The 23,504-nt window shown below is 32.3% G+C and overlaps 1 protein-coding gene across 2 annotated transcripts in view; it reads right to left on the reverse strand.

Moving 5' to 3' along the window:
• LOC118195332 (BRO1 domain-containing protein BROX-like) overlaps positions 1 to 23,504 on the reverse strand; it is a 79,636-nt gene that overhangs the window by 54,235 nt on the left and 1,897 nt on the right. For both annotated transcript variants that reach the window (XM_085809777.1, XM_085809778.1), the window contains exon 2: positions 13,770 to 13,970. In XM_085809777.1, the coding sequence (XP_085665903.1) occupies positions 13,770 to 13,970 (201 nt within the window). The remainder of the gene's footprint in view (positions 1 to 13,769; positions 13,971 to 23,504) is intronic.

Here is a 23,504-nt window from a genome sequence, read left to right on the forward strand (position 1 = left end):
GATGAAAGTATGTTTTTATTACCTTACAATAATTACAGTACAACTGTGATTATTGACAATAAATTCAGATATGTAGATAATTCTCTAAAATTTGCTTGTGATTTACCATATAAAACTTTAAATTCACGACTGTATAACATTTAACATGTTTGTTTTAGAAGTCTATGTGTAATTCTCATGAACAATGCATTACATGTGAGTTGGCTCTATAAGCCAAATGTACTTATTGTAATGTATATAATTACTTAGTTGTATACTATTCTATTAATTATTAAATATCAACACTTAATTGAACTTTAAACTGCATTCTATGCAGTAAATCAAGTCATTTTTAAAAATTTAAGTTGAAAATATAAACTTCGACCTATCACTCCAGAATTTTATATTTTTTCTGAACTTAGATCAATTCTTTCATGCAAGTTTATCATTTTTCCTTTGCCAACAATTCAGTTGCTGCTGTCATACAGTGACAGCAGCTTATGATTTATCATAACATTTTCCCTACGTTCAGTAGTTCAACTTTCCTTGTGTCTAGTTAAAATATCCACAAATGATTATTTCAAAAGGGTATGCTGCCCAACCACATCTTTTAACTACAAATGCTTGTTGTGTATTAAAAAAGCGTGCCTGCAATTAATCCTATTGCAATTTGTGCTGAAATTTTTTTCATGAAACTTTAAGAAAATTAACTATGGAACTATATACAATAGATTAAAGTTTTTGGCTCAAATAAATTGGGTCAGATTAAAGTGGATGGCTGAGGGTTTACTTAGGCAAAAGGAAGAAATATTCAAGATGTTTTCCCACAATATTGAGTTCATGCTTGATCCCAGTGTTGCTTCAAAGAAATCTAGAATTAGTACAAAAATAATTAAACTATATTTGACAAAAGGCAATAGAGCAGCAGGAGTAATTTTTCCCTGAACACTAGACTCAAGAATTTCTGATTTTGTATCTACGTTCAAAACTGTCAAAGAAAAATGGACGAATCTACACGAGTTACTTAACACGTTGACTGCCGCACACATTTGACATGGCTTGCCCATGACGCCAAGTTGAAATTTTTATTATGCGATATATATTACATTGAAATATTATCTACAGAAGATAATGCGAGTTATATAATTGTGCTTAATGCATTTTTTGTGGTGGGGGTTACCAGTGACCCCCAAGGTGCTGTAGACCATTATTGCGATTTATAATAAAAATTTTTACGATTTATTATTCTTCAAACCATTATAGTAATAATGGTACTATTTAAAAATTTGTCAATATGAATATTTACTCTAATTATGTATTTTACTATTGGTCATGTTGCCAGTCACCGGTGGCACCCATGGCGCTGTAGCCAAATCGAGGGCCAGTCACCAGTGACTCCCACGGCAGTCAACGTGTTAAATAGAAAAATATGAAAGCTCAGTATGCATGTCTATGGCAGTTCTCATCATTTGTATATGATCTTACAGGAAACACAGTAAACAGTAAATTTAGAGTGTCTTGCATCACAGATATGCAACTTCTTCATTAAGCCCAATGAACTTTTTGTTCTGAACAAACTTTTTGAAACACTATCAAATGCTTTTGAACCACCAAAAATGGATTGATGTGTATGACTAGAATAGCAGCAGACACTGAATGAACTAAATAGAGTTTGTTTCTAAAAGGCAAAGACCACCACAATCCTCCAGAAAAAATTCACTTGTGCTAATAGCCAAGCCTAATCTTCAGAAAAGTTAAAATTACAATTCAGGGAAAAACAGTGCAACAAAATCACAGAAAACTATAAATAAACAAGGCAACAATGGGCGTTTTCGTGGTTTTCCCCATGTGTAACATGTATACGAGACAGTTTCCCTTAGAAAATCCTCCACGAAGGCATCTCTCCCTTTAGACAGATAGCCCTCGTGTGCTTTGCCATAACTGAGTATTTTAAGAGTGAAAAGAGAAGACACATTTAAAAAAAAAGTACTAATATTATGCATGACAGAAAATGAAGATTTTATAGGTGAATGACTGAAATAAAGTGAAGATACACAGGTTTATACAACACTGAAGCTATGAAAAATACTACTACAGTCAAAAGTCGTTAATCCGGACTCGTCGGGACTTCAGCGATTCCGGATTATAGATCATCAGTTTAAATCTCGTAAGATGGCATGAAGAAATTCTAAAATTAAAAATATGAAACCGTAATTTATGAAATAAAGAACAATTATGATCTAAAGAGTATCAAAATTTACAAAAAAAAAAAAAAAAAAAAAAAAAGCTTAATATTTATTTGTTTACTTTATTAAACATTTCTTTCAATGTAAGTTGTTTAAGTTGCTTCGTTTTATGTGATAATACTTTCTCTTTAATTCTATAAACAGACATAATTTCTTGTTCATTTACAAAGTTCTGCAGTTCAAGTCCCGTAATTGCTGTGCCGAGAATACTGACTAACTTGTCAATCGAAATTTTTTCGTTTTCACTAACCTCTCTGTCACCTTCGTGTCTTTATCCATTTTTTGCAGCAATTCCACTTTTTGTTTGATGGACATCGAAACATACTTTCGTTTTGTAGATCCTTTGGGAGCTCCAGCATCGGAAATTCTATTTGACATAATCGAAAGTTCAAGTTTACTTTTATAAAATTGCTCTTACAGTCTGCAAAAAATAATAAGCTGGATCCAACTCGAAGATTAAGGAACAACGCAATCATCAACATTAACTGAAATAGATAATTAGATAATTTAAGCTTATACCGTCTATTATACATAAAACGCGCACGTGTAAACACCTATGCGCATGTGTCAACGTGGCACATGCGCAGAAAGTTTTTAGCTTTGAGGTCCAGATTATAGATCATTCCGGATTATGGGTGTCCGAATTAACGACTTTTGACTGTATTAAAAAAGACTAAAAAAGACTGGCTTGAAATATTTACAATTGCTTTACAAATGCCTATCAGGTTCAGGTTGGAAGCAATTCAATGATCAAGGCATATGAGCATAATGCAATATTTGTAAAAAATGTCTGTATATGGCATCTGGATGAACTGCATCATGGAGAATATACTCTGTGTTCTAGATGCTTCACAAAATCTGTTTTCTATAAGGCTAGATCGCAGATCATAACTTGCAGTATATAACACTTAATGTGATCACAGTTAATGTTATCAATTGGATATTGTTACCAAATTGTTGAAGTTCCACCCATTTGTAAACGAAAACACGGAAAATGCATCGTTCATTGTGATCAATAAGTTAATCGAACAATAACTTTGTTGAATTTAAATTTAATTTGATCAAAATATTTGAGAAGAATTTTTTTTTAACTGAAAGAAATTCACCAAATAATAACAAAATCAGCAACAGCGGTTGAAATACAGAATAAAAATTGCCAAATTACAGAGAAATGTCATTACATAAGGTATTAAGTCAACAAGCAGTCAGAGTTTGATTTAAGTCAACCATGTATAAAAAAAATAACTCTGAAGATCTACCTAAGTCACTGTGATCCAAATCAGTCAACACAGTTGTGCATATACTGAATTGTGCTGAAACAATAGTCGTTCAGGGAAAATCATGCTATGAATTGCTCTATGGCAAAAGACCATGATTTGATCCTCTGAGAATCATTGGCCTAGAGTGTTTTATATGTATACTTTTACAGAAGCTGAAGAAGAAAGACTCAAAAGACTGTAAAAGTTACATAATTGTATATGTACATAATGTTGATGGTTATCATATGGTTCAGAGACATATGAAGTATAGAAAGAATCAGAGATGCCCTTCCTCTGATTTGGTCTTAATATCAATCTTTGTTGAAGTCAGAGCCCACCAGCAGCCGAGCGGTAAAGACGCAGAACACTGGTAGTTCAGTCCGAGGTTCGAATCCTGCGAACGGGCTAGCTGCATGGGCGTTTTCGTGGTTTTCCTCATGTGTAACATGCATACGAGACAGTTTCCCTTAGAAAGTCCTTCACGAAGGCATCCCTCCTTTAGGCAGATAGCCCTCGTGTGCTTTGCCATAATTGAGTAATCTAATCTAATTGTTGAAGTCAGACTAACAACTACCAGCAGTAAAGTACTGAAGAATCGTGTTCAACAGACAACACTAGGAGCGAGTTTGATCCAGGTGAGGCAGGTGAAAATATACTGCATGTTTGAGAACTGAGAAATCAAAAAGAAATTAAACCATCTGATATGTGATTGAATCCTGCATTGAGGAGCCCACAAAACCAGACAATTACTACCAAGTTATAAAATCAGAGAATGTGAATAAGTGGCAGGATGCAATGGAGGATTAACTGAAATCTTTATAAGAGAATGAAACATAGAACCTGACACAACTGCCACAAGCAAAGTCATTGCAAATAAGCAGGTACATAATTAATAAAGGGAATTATTAAGTAATAGGATCACTGATAAAAGATCGTTTTGTACCAAAAGGTGTTCTTTGAAAAGAAGGTATTAATTATTGTGAAACATTTTGCTTTCCTGCTCAATTTCAAATCCCCTGCTCTGTTATACGCCTTTCTGCACATGAAAGAATAGACGTGGAAAAATTTGATGCTAAATCGGCATTTTTTCATCGAACATTACGTCAAGAACTTTAGATATAACAACCAGAAGGTTACAATGACAATTAAAGTTGAGTATGATGACTAATCAAAAGTCTCTATGGACTAAAGCAATCACCCAGATGTTAGAATAACACATTCAAGAAATTTCAAGAATTAAATATTTGACAGGGTTCATAGCCACATTTTAGTTAAAAAAAATAAGCACCTATAAGCACTTTTCAAGCACATTTTAAGAAAAAAAATAAGCACCTGTCTAATTACATCATCCACAACTGCATAACCTTAAAAATTAGAATTGTAATTTAAAATATGGGAAATGAAGTACTTATTAAGAGAGAATAAGCATTACCTTAACCATGGAAAATAATTACTTTTTTTTTAAAAAATTTTAAATAATAGTTCAGTTTACAGAACTAGTTTACAATGAGAGAAAAAAAAAACTTTGAAGAACTAAACTATATTACAAGATTTAATGATGAAATTTCAGTTCAAAATAGAGATGTGTGTGTGTGTGTGTGAGATTTTAGCAAAGCCTCGAGGGCTATCTGCCTAAGAGGAGGGATGCCTTCGTGGAGGACTTTCTAAGGGAAACTGGCTCGTATACACGTTACACATGGGGAAAACCACGAAAACGCCCATGCAGCCAGCCCGTTCGCAGGATTCGAACCTCGGACCGAACTACCAGTGTTCAGCGACTTTACCGCTCGGCCGCTGGTGGGCCCCAGTTCAAAATAGAGAAAATAAATAATAATAAGGCATATTTATTGTATTCGTTTGGAACATAATAATAAATACAATTTATTTATTTTTCCACTCATATTGATATTTAAATAATTTAAATCTAAATTCCGAACATGTTCTAAATTTTCATTGTATATCAGTTTTCTCTTAACAGAAATTGCAAGCAAAGTAATTTAAGTAAAAAAGAGGTACATTTCTGAAATCAGAAGACAGAAATTTGCTTCATGCAACCATCTTTAACAGTAAAAGCTTAACTAACCCGCATACTTGGAATCGGCGAATGTTCGGACAGTCGAGCGTAACTTGAAGGAGCGGAAGGGAGGGGGGTAGACTGTAGCCGCTCTTTAGGTTTTTCCGCTAATAAATGCTTTTGACATTTCAATATGTGCATCATATAAAAATAAGCCAACAGAACTAAAAAATATTCTGCTTAGCAAGCACAGTAAAAGTCTTTCAGTTAGTAAGTAAGTGTTCATAAACAAATTTCGGACTGAACATCAAAATTAATTATCTCTGCAAAATATCGCAAACATTATTGCGCAATATGTGCGCCGTAATTCTTCCCTACGTGATATTACGCAATCGGAATCAACAACTGCTGGTACTGGGAGAATAAAGAACTAAATAACTGGGGTGTTTTTCATTCTAATTTTCAACAGACGGCGTTAAATTTCCGGAATAGAATTATTCTTCGCTTGCGTTGGTAGACCGCAGAACTTTTAGTCCTATTCAATCCAGATTGGAAAGTAACCAAAAAAAAAAAAAAAAAAGTCCGTTGCTTGTTTTGCAGCGGACTGTATCAGTTTCAATATTCCAGATTTTGCGGAGAAAGGGGAGACCTCCCAACCTTCGTACTGTATAATATATTGGCCAAAAAAATGAAATTATTTTGACTATTCGATTAGTTTCCCTTTATTTAAGCCATTCCGAATATTATTCCTTCGAAAGCTAATCTGTGTTAAAACACAACCATTTTTGGAAGTTTACTATACTTCAGCAGTTACTGCAACTATGTTATTATAAACATTCATACATATGCTCATAATATAAGCATAATGATCATAATAAACACGAATATGAACTGACCAAGTAGAACGAGAATGCAAATTTTTAAGATCTTGATAGAAATTCAAACGTGTGTAGTATTTGGGTGGGAGGAAAAGAATGTCGAATGTAGCGGAATTTTCTACTGCTTTCGCAATTCTTTGACCAATAGAACTACGGGCACCTGTCTGTACTCTTTGTGCACACCAAAGGTTATGTTAATGCAGAGAAAGGGGGAAAAGCTATTTCCGGGAGTATGACTCACCATCTGACATTCCATATTAGGAAGAAAAGTTGTTTATTTAGTTTCGGCTTTGGTACGGGGAAAAATAGGAAAAATAGCGCGTTCATTTAAAAAAAAATCACTAAAAGCAAAAAATAAGCACTAAAAAGAAAAAAAAAATAAGGACTTTAAAGAAAAAGTAAGCACCTATAAGGGCCTTTATATTTTGTTTTCAAATATAAGGACTTATAAGCACTTGTAAGGACCGCTACGAACCCTGTTTGAATCACAACAATGCATGATGGGCTTATTACCCCCAAATTAAAGATAATTTTGTAGTAGAATTGTAGCGTGAATTTAAAGCAATGTACAAAGAAGCAGAAAATTTCTTTAGCTTAAAAATAAAAAGGCCAAAAAATGGCAAAATCTTCATCACTCAGCAAAATTATACTATGATGGACTTGCACCTACACAAAATGAATCATTTATGGAAGATGCTGAGTAGCTTTTTCAGAATGCATTCTCTATAGGCATGCTATTGGTAGCTTGATGCACATGCAATTGTTATGAGGCTTGACTTCCGTTTTGCTGTAACATTCTGTTCACAGCTTTTTTTCCTAAAGCTGATCAAATGCAATGGTCACTAGTTACACAGCTTTTTTTCCTAAAGCTGATCAAATGCAATGGTCACTAGTTACACAGCTTTTTTTCCTAAAGCTGATCAAATGCAATGGTCACTAGTTAAACATTTATTTAAATACGTAAAGGAAAAAACTAACTATGGAATTCTCTTCAAACACAGATTTCAGCCTAGAAATCCAACAACCAGACAGTCAGCTTCTGAAACTGCCTTGAAACACAGCAGAGAAACAATAAGTTAGGCAAGTCACCAGCAGCAGTGCATGTCATTCAAGTACCACTGAGACAAAACATATTGTAGCTGGGAGCTTGCCAAAAGAAGTCATCTGGCAGAAATGGTAATTTGGTGGCACTTTCCCAGTGACTCAATGACTACTAATTGTACTGCATTAATAATGCTAGTGCTGCTCCTCTGTCTAAGAATCTAAAATTTCACGTGCAAAGAATTTGCATTCATATTAGGTATGTTTGTGTGCAAAAACCTCTTAAATGATAATCTTAATAGTCTGCACATTGTTAATCAGAAACAGCTCACAGATACCCTCACAAAGCTCTTAACTAAGAAACATTTCAAAGACCTGAGAACTCTTGATGGTGTAGACATGACACAATTGCAAATTCGAGGGGAAACAGTTAAAATATGAACTTAAATTCCACTATTTCACTTTTTCTGAATTTAGTTTTGAATTTATTTTTCTGAATTTATTTTTTCAGAATTTTTTATTTTAGTTTTTCTGAATTTAGTTTTGTTTCGGCTTAGTTATGCTATTTTTCTGAATTTATTTTTCTGAATTTTCTGAATATATTTCAGAATATTTTCTGAATCATATTTTTCTGAATTTAGTTTTGTTTCGGCTTAGTTATGCTATGAGTATGTAAGTATGCTATGCTTATGATTCATTATCATATTTTACCTATGTGCTGTAATTTAATTTAAAGCATCCAATTCTATGTCTAGATAAATATCTAATAATGATATTTCAGGAATTTGCTATTTAAAGAAATAGGTAGATTATGTGTGTAAGACTAAACTGCATATAAGTAAGAACTATTTGGATCTATAGCGGAGGACATGAGAGTTATTTGCCTAAGGGGAAATATGTCTTCAAGGAGGCCTCTTTAAGGAAAACTGGCTCATATTCACATCCCACATGAGGAAAACTAAGAAAACTTCTCAGCCTGTTCGCTGGTATTTAAACAATGCTGAACTACCAGTTGCATACTAGTCACAATTTATTATCACTTGACTTTAAACAGTTAGTCAGTAAGCCTTATTCTAGTCAGCTTCTAATGCAGCAAAGAAGAAACCCACAGATTCTTAGCATATTTTAAATACATACTTATTAATTTATCCAGGAAATATATTTTCACAATAATCTGCCCATTTATCAGGATTTGCATGTAACAATTAATATTTCTGCATAAAAATATTTATAAGAAATTTGATCACTGCAAATAAATTTATCACATTAATTTACATTTATTTAAATATTTATCTAAAAAATCTATATATTGAAAGCATTCATCAAAATTTAATATTATCATTAACTGACAAAATTTTAGAAATAGCAGTTTAAAATTACTTGAAAATAAGCTTGTATATTCACCAGTGACAGTTGAATAACAACACTAGACTCCATAATAAAATTAATCTTATTCATACAGTAAATCATGAAAGCAAAACAAAACTCACATTTTTAGGATGGCAGAAGAAAGTATGAAAATATACTTTTACAGCACGTTATTCCTACAACAAAATACTCTGAAAGCCATTATTATTACTCAGTTAACAGAAAAAATTAAATTAAATTAGAAAGATAAAAAGCACATGAGAGCATCCACCTTAGAGAGGGATGTCTTTGTGGAAGACTTTCTAAGGAAATGTAGCTTACACTCATGAATACCCATGCAGACATCACAAAAATGTCATGCAGCCAGTCCATTCACCATGACTGAAGCCAGGGTCAAGTTACGTATGTTCAGTAGTCTGCTTGGGCAACAGGAATCAGTTTTATGTCATTCCAATTGAAAAACTGTAATTATGATTTATATAAAAATGCATAACAGGGTGGAATCTATTAACAAGTAGGGTATACATATTCTGATATTCTAAAGCCAAAAATCCGGGTGAATTATTTACACACAATAAACTGCAGTTAGAAACCACACTAAAAAAAAGTCAATTGTATGGATATTCCCAAAGTAAAAAATTGTAAATCAAGAAATGCAAAAATTACAAGCCATTCTAAAATTTGCCTCTAGCTATGCAAATGTTTTTCTACCATGAAATTTCTTTTTAAGTCCTAGCTAAACAACTAAACAGTAAAAAAGAAATAGACGTATTTCCCTACATTAAAATACTTGGTACTTTCTGATTATCCACAACTCCATAAAAAAGTTATAAAAAATATTTTTGAAGCAAAGCATTATGCTGCCCAAATAGTCGTGCAGCAATTTTTTATGTCATCTAAAAGCATTTATGTGGCAACCCTATGTGTGTAGCACATGGTCAGTGGGGCAATGCCAAAGTTTTACTATGCCGAGCATGCACAATTTTCTGATTTTTTTAAAGCAAAAGTAGATTATTGCATACATGAAGTAAAAAAAGATTAACCAGTAAAAAGTGTGCAAACACTCTCCAAAGTCAGTTTGTGACTTTTTGGGTGAAGTGCAGATATATACCATATATTGGGTATTCTGAAAATGGCTGTTGCATTTCAATGCATTAACTTTATAAAAAATTAGCCAGTAAAAAGTTTTCAAATGCTCTCCAAAGTCAGTTTGTGACTTTTTGGGTGAAGTGCAAATATATACCATATATTGGCACCATATGTTTTTACAATATTTGGTCCCATACATATTTTTGTGTCTAATTAACTGATATTTTTCTTCACCCTCTGAGTGTTATGACTGGCTTTATCCGGTCATCAGAAGTTTTGCTACTTGGCATATATTAGCTTATACTTTAAGATATTTTGCTTTTTTACTTTCTTTAATAATGTAAATATCATCTTAATGAATGAAAGTTTATGAAAATACAGACTAAAACAAGTAATTATACAAACTGAATTAATAAGTGTTGTTTAAATGCTGGTCTTCGTGATGGATCTAAAATCCTGTGCCGCTCAGAAGGTTAACAATAATAATCATATTGACTGCATATAGGTTAAAGTGACCACATTTTCATTGAGACGAAGCGAGACAAATGGAATGAAATGAGAATTGTAATTTAGTTATGAAAGCAGGCCAATAATTCAAAAAAAAATTTTTTTTTATTGTATACATTCATATACTTGTCTATAAATATACAAAAATATATTTATTATTAACTATTGGTAAATATAAAAATATTTGTAAAAAACAATAATTTGAATATTATGTTTTTTAATTAATTCAAAAAATTATGATTTTCTTTCATGGTCATATTTTTTATCCGACTGAATACTTTGCAATAGATTTGGATTTTTTTATTAAAATGTCGTGAAACTTCTCACATGAGTTGGTCAAATTATAATTTATGCTTAATACAGAGTTTAAAGTTTTAATGTTCAACTAACGTTTTTTGCAATTGTCCATATTTTATTGATACTAGAAAAACCACATTCTGTTGCTGTATTTGTTCCTGGAAGAGAAAGCACGTGTTCTACAATTTCCAAAATATTTTCATAGGGAATATTATTCTGTTTAAAATGAAGGAATAACTCCGTCCATTTTTTGTCTGTTTCCCCATTTGCATTCAACCAAGATTTAATTTTTTAATCAGTAACGTATCTTTTTTATTAATGACACCTCACCAAAAAGATCTTTTTCGCAAATATTATTTTTCGGAACATGGTTGCTAATATATTAAAAAGATTTTTTCACATATTCCCATAAAATCTCCTTTTTTAATGTTCCCCGATGAAAATTTTTAATATCCTCGAATTGAGCGGTACGTTATTCAAGATATTCCAAGCAGTTATTCTACAAATTTCTGACTTCTTTCAGAAAAATCAGGTTGTTTTATGGCACATTGGTTCTTCCAACCTAGTGATGTCCTTTCAAATAACTTAAGGAACGTAATCGTTATCAATTCTTTCTCGCAATTTTGTTTTTAAATTATTGATTTCATTTGACACTTCCGTAATTGAAATTTTGTCCCCTTCAATAATTTTCACAACATTGTGAAAAAATGTAGCTTGGTTGTGGACGAACTGAAGTCAAATTTGGCATGTGTTATTTTCAAAAAAGAGCTGCAATATTCCTGGACTTTTATCTTGTGATAAAAAGTATGATTTTAATGATTCGTATATTTTTAAAATATTTTCTACAGATGGTTAAAGAGTTAGCCATTGTGTTTTGCTGTAACCAATAATTCTTTTATATTTGAATTTTGTGCTTTCACATAAATCAAACTTTCAATACGTATAGTATATATATAAAAATACGAATAAATTTTTGCAATAATATTTTCAACATGGACTTAAGTAAGTCAAATGCTGTTTGAATAGTATTGTGTAGAATGTGCTCTGCACAACTAAGATTTGCATTAGTGTTATCCTCACAATAGGCAATAATTTTATTGTTCAAATTATTCTTTTTTAAAACAGTACTTATTGAATCAAAAATTATTTATGAAGTTTCACCCGGCAATGAAACAAAATCTAATATTCTAATTTTAATTCCTGTTTCTGGATCAAAAAGTCTAACAACTGTGGGAAATAATATTAAATCTTTGTGGTTGGAAGCATCATAATACATGGATATAAATGTGCATTTAAATTCTTTCTGCAACTGTCAAAACGAATATGGTGGAAAAACATTACAAATAATTGCTTCGGTTTTTGTCATTGCATATGCAAATTTTTTGTCATACAATGTTTTGATCATTTGAGACGTACAAGCAGTTTATCTGAAACTTTGTGGTTTATGGTGTGGAAAGCAAATAGCCTTTCAGCTAATGCTAGCTGTTCCTCCGTTGACAATACATATTCCTTGACGATTTTTATTTCTTTATATTCAATATAATAATTAATAAATAATAGGTAATATATTTTTATAGTACATTTAAAATAAGAAATGCAGATGTTTCCTAAAAAGCGAGACATTTAAAAAAATTGGAGGGACATTGGACAGTCCTCCAAAAAGCAGGGCATGTGGTCACTTTAATCTAGGTATTTATTGATGCAAAATGCGTTGATTGCGAAAATTGATGGGTCATTTTGCATCACTATTGGCACCTGCGGGTTATCTTCATAATGATGCCCAGCTGAAAGGTCCTGGCACCTTCATGCAAGCCTGCTAATGTTCTAAAATAGAGAAATAGGTTAGTCTATATTTTAGGGTATGCCTTGGATTATTGCCAAGTTGTTGTTTCATTTATTGCCAAGTTGTTGAAGCAAGTATAACAATCAATAGTTGGAAAATCATGGCACACAAGGAGCATATTTTAAGATACCATATAGTGTCATGTAATGAGGAGGTGGGCATTATTTAAAAAATTTGAAATGGATACAGCCAAGTTGTTACCTGCTGGGAATATCTTTACCCAAATCTAAAACTGTTACAATGTGTAAAGGTCAAGAATCAACAATTTTCACTGATGAAAAAAAAAAAATTTGGATACAATAACAAAGTTCAGAAAGGCATGTTGATGTTCAAGAAGCATTGCTGAACTGGCTCACAATTCCTAGCAGCAGCAGTCTGTTAATATTTGGACAAATGCTTCAGACACAGGCCAATGAATCTTCCAAACACTTTGAGAAGACTGATATTTATGCTTAAAGGACTAACTGGATAGGTTCCAGAAGCAGAACAACATTTCTTCAGGAAAAATCATAAAATCTGGATTTGTTTTCGAAATTGATGTTAAGGAATGGATAAAAAAAAATTGGGAGGGGAGGGAGAACAATGTATTTTGCAATGTATGAAAAGAAAAAAATATTCTTAACACTGATGAAGGCAGGCTGTTCTACAAGGCGATGTCAAAATAAATATCAAACTCTAAAGACCAAATAGGTACTAGTGGAAAGTTGTCAAAAATGCAAATCAAAACTTCTGTGTAGCAACATGAATCTCCTTCTGTGGTAGGCTTTTGGTAGCTGAAAAACCTCAAAATACAAGACAGCTGAAAAATGTGAAAATTCTTCCCGTTTCCTAAGCCCATGCTATGATCATTATCAAATACTTCATAATCTTCAAAACACTTCACCCATACTGTTTTAGTTCATTTTTAATTCTTACTGCCATATATAGAGTTAATTTTCTGTTGAAGTTTCATATACTGATACATGAAATTTTACAAACTGTTTAGTAAACTATTCATAAAGTAGATGATATCCCATTATCTTTATGATAATTCTCATAGAAAATATTTTGGTGTAGCTTTATTACATAGTACATTATAGTCATTGAAATAAATAGTATTGTAGTCTTTTATTATAAAAGAAAAAAATGAAAAGAATGACAGTTTATCTGTTTTCCACCGTATATTCTTTGGATTATACATGAATAAAGAGAACACTATAGAACTTCATATTACTCCCATAAATCTTTTCAATGAAATATAATACTTACAGTGGAATATCTCCCAGTAATGACTGTGTCCATCGAAAACGAGTTGTATATCGTAATTTGCTCTCACCTTTACCATCAGGAGATACTATCAACCCTAGAAGAAGACTTAAGTATCGCTCAAAAGCTGTGTTTAAGGTATCAGCCTCATGGTTTGGATCAGTTAGAAGATCCAAAAGCCTGTTCCTTGTCTGCCTTAATTCACTGCAAAGAAATAATAATTACAAGACAGTTTAAAATTAAATATAAAAATATTTAAAATATTCATAGCAACTCTATTTTATAAATTGCAAAGAAATTAATTTCTTACAGAAATACAAGTCTGGATGATTTGATTCAAAGCAAAAACCTATAAAAATCTCCCACTACATTTCTGAGACACACAATACTACTCATTTCTAAGAAAGGAAAAATGACAAAAATGTTTAGAAAAGAAAAACTATCATGTTTTCCTGTTTTTTACAAAATATTTTTAAAAATCATTAATGTGCATCACTCATCCAATTCAGAGAAATCTACAAAATTTAGAGAGCCTGTCAAAACTGGAAATACTGTTTAATCTCTATACTCAGCATGCTTCCCACCTCCTATGACTTTATACCACCTGAATACTCTTAAATCATGATCTTTTCGGTTTCAATTTCTCTTCGAGGAAAAGAAATTATACAAAGCAAGGTGTTGTTGACTCCATGCTTTAAAAAATATAGAAAGAGAACAATAGTTAACCATGCAATTAACACACAGCTGGAAGCAGTGTAATTATTTCAGTATTTCATGAAATTTAAAATACGAGCTCAGAACTGACCTCAGAAAAAAAACGGGCACATCTGAAAATAAGCAGGACTTTGATAATGCATTAATCTGGACTTTCTGATGCTGAAAGCATATGTAAGTAACATAAAGATTAAGTTCTTAGTATAAAAATTTTGTTTCCATTTAAAAATAAAAAGGGTTAAAGAAAGTACACTAAATCACTCAAAGGCAAAAGAAAGCAAGGCTGTATCCTCAAGAGGAAAGAATTTTATTTTGATACACAAAAGTGAACTGCATGAAACAGGGCTTACATAAATTAAAAAACTTAAAATAGCTTGATTCGACTGACTGCCCATTCTATATATTGTCCTTTATTGCTGATCATCATCTGAAGATACCGACACAGCTTATTTCTCAGAATCCTATACTTAAATGCCAATATCTCAGTCTTTTTCTCAGAGTTTTGGAAATTCAGAAACTCAGTACTTAAAATATATATGAATTTGAAGAGTCTACAAAGAAACAATTTTTTTGTGAAAATTAAAGTAATACAGTACAAAGTCCGTAATCCGGACTCCTTGAGACTTCAGCGATTTCGGATTAGGGGTTTTTCCGGATTATAGATCATCAGTTTAAATCTGGTAAGATGGCATGCAGAAATTATACAATTAAAAATATGAAACAGTAATTTATACAATAAAGAGCAATTATGATTTAAAGGGTATCAAAATTTGCAAAAAAAAAAAAAGCTTAATATTTGTTTACTTTATTAAACATTTCTTTCAGTGTAAGTTATTTAAGTTGCTTCGTTTTTTGTGTTAATACTTTCCCTTTAATTCTATAAACAGACATAATTTCTTGTTCAGTTACAAGGTTCCACAGTTCAAGTCCTGTAATTGCTGTGTTGAGAATACTGACTAACTTGTCAATCGAAATTTTTTCGTTCTCAAAAACCTCTCTGTCACTTTCTTCACTATTGGAAGCAGCGCATGGGTAAACGCTTTACTGGCTTTACGTGCATGTGTAAACGTATTACACGAATGCATGAGTTTGTGGCTTTGAGGTCCGGATTATTGATCCAGATAATGGATGTCCAGATTATGGACTTTGTACCGTACCGCCTTCTAGCAGTCAATAAAAAAAGCATCTACTTTATAAATCACTTAAGGAGAAAAAGAACTCATGTCAATAATTGTAATGGAAGAAAGATTTTGCAAACAGGGAAAAAAACAATTTTTTGTTGACTTGTCAAGAAGGAAGAAGCATTTATGTCCAACTTCTTTTATCAGACATATTCATGCTCTTTCTTGTCTCTCGTAAGGACAACATGTTGGTTTCATTCATCAGTTCTTCAGTACTGATTGTGAATATTCCAGTGCAGGTTCTGATTCAGTGGCCACGTTTTCTACCAAGAAGAGGTAACAAGGAGAGTTCGTGATGCTATGAAAGCAACCTTGCATGAGTTAGATGCTGACTGTTCAGCATTTTTCTTTCATTTGTAATACTGGAAAACCACAAATTCTTAAAGCTTTTAATGAAATTGGGAATTATAATATCCAAAATCAATATCTTATACAGCATAAGCTCTACAAGATATTGCCTGGGATATGCTGACATTCTCATTTGGAAATGAGGGATTTTCACACAATGTATCTTACTCTTACAAATACATGACCAAGATAGACAATGTAAATGTGCATGTTTGTATAAATGCCTTTGCTTCATTATATGATATTACAAAAAATATCAGGTTAAAAAAATAAGAGAAGCTTTGGCTGTTGACAGAAAAGCAGTAATAGACTGTAGAGGAAATTATGCGAACCAAACACGTAACAATTTCTGAAGAAACTATTTGTAAAATAGAGTTCATCAGTTCCTTCAAAGAGATAGTGTCTCAGTACCCCTTAAAAAAAGTAAGAAATTATCTGCTCGAACAATTAAACATCATTGCATTACACACTATGTACAAAATGACATGCCAAACATGTCCAAAATATTTTATGATGAATTAGTTGACACAGATTATGTTGCTAATGATAATAATTTTGACAGCAAACAAAGATGTGTTCCCAAGATTAATAGAGGACACTGGGGAAGAAGAATTATAGTCACCTTAAAAAAATCTGAAAATCTGTTTCTCTCTTATTCATCCAAGGGGGAAATTTGCCCAGAAGGACTACAGTCAAAAGTCTTTAATCCGGACGTCCATAATCCAGAATGATCTATAATCTGGACATCCATAATCCGGACCTCAAAGCTACAAACTTTCTGCGCATGCATAAACGCATAATACCTTTATGCATGCGTGTTTAATGTATAACGGACGGTATAAGCTAAGCTAAAATTATCTATTTCAGTTAATGTTGCAGATTGCGTTGTTCCTTAATCTTCTAATTGGATCCGACTTATTATTATTTTTTCAGACTGTTAGATCAATTTTATAAAAGTAAGCTTGAACTTTCGATTATATCAAAAAGAATTTCCGATTCTGGAGCTGCCAAAGGATCTACAAAGCAAAAGCATGTTTTGATGTCCATCAAACAAAAAGTGGAATTGCTGCAAAAAATGGATAAAAGCATATCCTTTGTTTCTCTAACCATTCCGAAATCTGTTTATCAATTTCCCGCTGCTCTGTGTGTGTGGGGGGGGGGGAAGACGTCGCAGCGCACAATGAACTGGAAGTTGATCTGTCAGCACTATCCTCATCTTCAGGGCAGATGTTTTTATTTTATTCAGCTTATAATTCCTTACTAAATGTAGTATTTCATCTCAATGTACTCCGTCATTGATATGACTTAAATCAAATTCCTCGTCATTATAAATATCATGAATACACATTGAATAGTTTTCTGGTCGCAATTTTATAATTTCGACTATGCGTAATGTATGCTTTACGCATGTGTGCGTTGAAAGAAATGTTTAATAAAGTACACTTTTTTTTTTTTAATTTGGATACCCTTTAGATCATAATTGCTCTTTATTTCATAAATTACGGTTTCATATTTTTAATTTTATAATTTTTGCATGCCATCTTACCAGATTTGAATTGATGATCTATAATCCGGAAAAACCAATAATACGGAATCGCCGAAGTCCCGACAAGTCCGGATTAAAGACTTTTGACCGTATTAATTTCATTCTGCATTGATTCAATACAAGCATTGTTTTTCACTTTTCAAATTGTTGCCACCAAATTTTATTGCCCTGTATTTTATTTAAAGAAATTATTATTAAATAAATTTAAAGAAATTAAATAATGAAGAATCTGCATAAATGTATGTATGTTTCTCACACTGTGATAAAACAACGGTACCTACAGCAATCAAATATTGAATAGCTCAATCCTCCTGCGAATATGGGCATCTGGAAGGGCAAATTTGAAATTTGGACTCCGTTTTGTTATCAATTTCATATTTTGTGAAACTTTAATGAATTTTTGATTAACAAAACTTAAGGATTTCAAAGTGAGAAATGGCATCGTTAAACAGAAAAAACATTTTTATCTCCAGCGTACAAGAATGTGTATCGGAAATTCTAAAGATCAGGATATGCTTATTTTAGTATATGTGCTTATTTTATATAATAAATAAGTATAAAGATATGCTTATTTTGGTACTACTTTTATATACGCCCTCAGATGTATGGCATACCCCAGGGCTTAATTTCTAAGATTAGAAGTGCTGGAGCCCTATGAAAGACCGTCAGCAGAGAGGAACAAGAGTAAATAAATAAATAAAATGACTATTAAACTCCTTAATAATTTTAAAATTAAATAGTTAATTATTATCAAATTAATTAATATCTATGTAATTAATGTTTATAAATTGTTATTTAATCAACAATTATTGTATAATTAATTAATTATAATTGATAATTATTAGCCAGTTAATTAATTATAATTTAATTGATAATTATTAGCCAATTAATTAATTATAATTTAATTGATAATTATTATATAATTAATTATTATTTATTGAAATAATTAAAGATTGAAGTAATTAACTAATTAAAATTAAATAAAATGTAAAGAGATAAATTGAAATTTAATACGCGATATTTAATATAATTTCATTGTTAAAATAATATTTTCGAGATAAAGATTCTACTGAAATTGTTATTTAACTACATAAAAGAAGTGCCGCAGCCTTCTTATTCAGGGCTCTGGTGCGTTCTGGCTAGAATTATAATTTATTACAAAAAATAAGAAGCACTGGAACCGAAATCCGGTGGGTTCCGGCCCAATTTAAGTTCTGATCGTAGGGGGGAAGTTCTTTTATCATTACAAAATTAAATATACTTAAAGTACAGCTGATGAAAATTCCAGGGCGAAACAGAATGAGGGTAGGAGTGGGTAGAAACATAAAATGAGGGGAATCTTGGTGAGAGAGAACGTTCTCTTTGACCGCGGCTCTCTGTTGATATAATTATAGCCATCAAGCAGATGGGTGTCAAGGGTAAATGAGTCTTGAATCGGACTCCTAAATGTAAAGTTGCTGGTTACCCTCCCTCCCCCATTAGTGGATACTGTGGGAAAAAACGATGTATAGGACGTTCTTGAGCAGTTTATCTCAGTATTTCCCTCTTATTGTACTCACTGTCACTTAACGCACATTTAAGAACACAAATTCTCCTTCGTGCGAGAATAACTAACTGTAAGCATCGATAACAATACACTAGATACAATGGCATGACGAGAAATTTAGGCGTTCCTAAGCAAACTACCCCAAATTTATTGCTTTTCTTAAAGGGAAAGGTTTCCGCATGCGAATGAGGGGACTTTACTTGAACGTCTCAAGTTCTCATGAGTTCGTATTTCTAGGGAAATAGAGTATTGCAAGGTCTCCTTATTGTTAAACTAAAACGTTACGAATTCTAAATTTTTTTCTTTTTAAATTGTGATTTAGTTTTATAAAAAGAAGTACCGGAGCTCATCTTATTTAGGGCTCCGGTGCACTCCGGCTAAAATTGTAATTTATCTTAAAAATTGAGAAGCACCGGTGGGCTCCGGCGCAATTTAAGCACTGCCATACCCAAATGTGCTAGTTTTTGGAGCAACTATGTGTTCCTGCAATGGTTTTTGGCATGATGTTGTTTTTATGGCAACACTTTTGACTTTGAAACTTTACTTTGCTGGAGTGGCTGGTTTGAAATGGCTTATGTTGCAATAATGACGTGGTGACAAAATTTCAGTGGCATATTTTGGATTAAGTGCAAGGTAAATTTAGTATTAAAAGGTACAGTTTTGGAGTTGCTAACAAGTGTTTTGTTCATGGTAGGTTTATGCAGATTTTATTCACGAATGTATGCTGGACTTTGTATGCTCTATGCCTCAGAAGATAGGGTGGAAGGATATAGAAGTGGTGGAAATTGAAGAGTTTTGCTAATGTTTGAAATTGATATTTCCGCTGTTTGAAGAAGCATTCACAATAGTAAGTGCATTTTATTTTATTGTTGTTCTTATTTTGTAGAATATTATGTTATTTATTTATTTATTTTATTTTATTTTATTTTTTGCTATGAATTTCTGTTGTTATTGTTGCTCTTTGAGTTGTTTGCAAGTTATTTTAGTTTATTTTGTTGATTTGTGCGCAATGCGAAGGCTGTGCGCGATGCCTAGATTTTGCAATCTGCTCATTTTCTTAAAAGTTAAAAGAGAATCCTGTGTACATGGTATTGTTTGAAATTTATTGTGGTTATGTTAATTTATTTTAGCGAAGTGTGCTTAATTCCTAGATTCCTATGCTGCAAAGATTGTGCAATTCTCTGATGTTGTTTAAAGTTAAAACAGATCGCTGTGTACATGAGCTCTTGCCAAAAAGTTTTGGTAAGTGGTGTGGTGTATTTAATTATGGCAAAGCACACTAGGGCTATCTGCCTAAGGGGAGGGATGCCTTTCGTGGAGGACTTTCTAAGGGAAACTGGCTCGTATACACGTTACACATGGGGAAAACCATGAAAACGCCCATGCAGCCAGCACCTCAGACCGAACTACCAGTGTAGTTTTGGTAAGAAACTTGGGTAAAGTAGACTTTAAGGTACCCCCTTTGTATTATGGCGAAGATGTTGTTTGATTTATCGCCAAGTTGTTGTTTCATTTATGGTAGCCTGAGTAGTTTAATGTTATGGAAACCCTATTGTGACGTAATCGGGGGCATGATTCTGAGAAATTTTGAATCATGGGATGATTTGTAAGCGTTTTTGTGGTGTGTGTTGGTTTGATTCTTTAGACGGTAGAATGGCCGAATGTAGTAAGATTAATTTGAAGTTTGTGTACAACTTGGAGCGAAAGGGGAAATAATATTACTTTAATTGACCGGTGTGTAAATGAAGGTTTACTTAGTAGCCATTATAAGTGTCATATATGTAGGAAAGATATGCGTCTAGTCGAACGTAAAAACCGTTTAGATGGATTTGAATGGGTTTGTAGGAAGAAAGGTTCGGACGGTCACTATGTGAAGCATTCGATCAGAAAGAGTACCTGGTTTGAAAAAGTCATTTGAATATGATTGATATTTTGATTTTTACATGGCTCCGGGTGTACGAAGCGAACTCGACAATCATGGTAAGTGAATATTTGCTTTTGGTAGTGCTTAAATGTATAACATGTTTTACCTTTTTTGTGTTATTTTAATGTTTGGTTTAAAATGTATTTTATTGAGATTATGTATTTTTTGTTTTCCTATATTGTAGAATTTGGTGCTCCTTTGACTTTTCAAGTGAAAATAGGTCGACGTGTACATGGATAAAGTTAAAAGAGTGTGCAATGCCATTTTTGTGCAATTCTGGGATTTTTTTTTTAAAGTGGAAAATAGGTGGACGTGTACATGGATAAAGTCAAAGGAGAGCGCAATGCCATTTTTGTGCAATTCGGGGATTTTTTTTAAAGTGGAAATAAGTCGATGTGTACATGGATACCGAGTTTGTGCAATTGTTTGTCTTGTTATTTTGGCTTTGTGTAGTGGCGATTTTTGGCGCAAAAATCGCAAGCCAAAATAATGAGTCAAAGAATTGCACAGTTTCACCAAGGGGTACCCTAAACTATACTTTTACCAGAAACTTTACATTTTTGCTATCTAAATTTTTTGTTTTGGATTTTTGGCATAAATTGTGTATTAAAATTGTGGTTTCGCAGACATTTTAGGCTTAAAGTTTAAAATGTAGACAAAAAATTTAGTTAGTTATATATGGCGCCTTGGAGTTTCTCACCTAAAGTGTTTGGCGAGAGATTTGTCGCCAACCAAGGGTGTGTATAAGCGTAGTTCCCTCATTTTAAAATTAGTTTGCAATATTGCTTTTGAACTGAACTTTATGGTTTAAGTGCAAAGAACATGATATTTAATAAATAAAGGTAAGAAACAAAATGTTAAAAAAAAATGTCCCTCTGGACATAATTTAAAATTTGAAACCTTTCAGATTTTTTTTGTCTTTCTTTTGTATTTTTTATGCATCATTTTGTATTTTTCATACATTACTAGTTATATGTGCAGAAACTGCTAATAAATGGCAAAGTCCTGTTCTGAAAGCGAATTATTTTTTGTAAACATTTTTTTTTGTTTTTTTTTTGTTTTTTTTTTTTTTTTGTTTATAACACAAATTTCATTTAATAAAGGTTTAAATTTTATTACAAAACTTTTGTATGATTTCATAACAATATTTTCTTTATCATTCAAGTTATACAAAATAAAAATTCATTTATCTCAAAATTTATATCAATGGACATAAATGGTCTCCCTCACAGTGTCTTAGTTTCATTCATACATAAATACATCATACAATTTGATATGTTCCTGCTTTATTTTTAAAGAATTTTGCTTCCTTGTAATGTAAACAAAAACCTTCACATGCATAACTCACTGTCCACCAGTCTTACACTTTCATAAAAACAGTGACCATATTTATATAGCACAACAATCCTGCTTACTTGGATAAGTTATGTAATCAATTCTTTTCTTTACTGTATTTGCTCTGTTTCCATCAATACTTTAAATTTACAAAATGTGAAAAATATTCTCACAGTCCGTATTTGTTGCTTTGTTTAACATTTCACTATTACTGCCATGCGACAGGTTCCCAGAAAGATCATTGTGAAATTTTATTCAGTTTCTTTGATTCAGTCATACCCACACTAGGCTAAATAAGCTTAACTCTGTTCATACCACCCTAATTGAACTCATCTTTCGAAACCATACTAGGCACCTTCTTTCCCGAAGCACTAATGGGTTTGTTGTGGAAGGAAACATGCTCATTTTTCTACCACAATCAAAATGCAGCTATAAAAATTTGAGTCCTAATTCATTTAATAACACAGTCCAGCTGATAGTGATCTAACTGCAATGTATCTATATCGGCGGTTTTCAAACTTTTTGCCTTATGCAACCCTTTCACAATTGCTAGACAAACACTCCACTCCTCTTTTCCAAAATTTGAAAAATAGTTGGACATTTATACAAAATTCAGATTATTTCTGATGTGTTATATATTAAACAAAACAAAAAAAGTGCTGAAAATGTCGGTAAATATTAAAACCTGAATAAAAGTAGTTTTGGTTAATCTTTGGATTATGGTAACTTGGCAATTTTTTGGCGAAAATTTGGCAACCAACCCTGCTACAGCAACCTGCTAGTTTTGTTTTGAATGCCATTTTGTTTTCATGAAGTAAAGGCATGTTTTTTTTTTTTTTTTTTCCTCAACATTTTTTCCAACAATCTGCTAGCCGAATTACGCTTATACTAGAACTTTTATGGAACAAAAATGCTTAATCATGACAAAGGTTAGGTGCGAAATTGGGAGAAAGTGCAGAATCGCAAACTGCTTGCCACGCTTTTAAGAACTGCACATACAAAGTATCATCCATGTACACGTTGAACTATTTTCACTTAAAAAAACATCCCAGAATTGCACAAAAATGGCATTGCGCACACTCTTGACTTTTTCCATGTACACTACTAAAGTCCTAGCTAGTAACTTCTATCGCCTTACCAAAAT

Source organism: Stegodyphus dumicola, chromosome X2, assembly GCF_044657685.1.
Source record: "Stegodyphus dumicola isolate Sdum_Otavi_A_Nest chromosome X2, ASM4465768v1".
Taxonomy (NCBI): Eukaryota; Metazoa; Arthropoda; class Arachnida; order Araneae; family Eresidae; genus Stegodyphus; species Stegodyphus dumicola.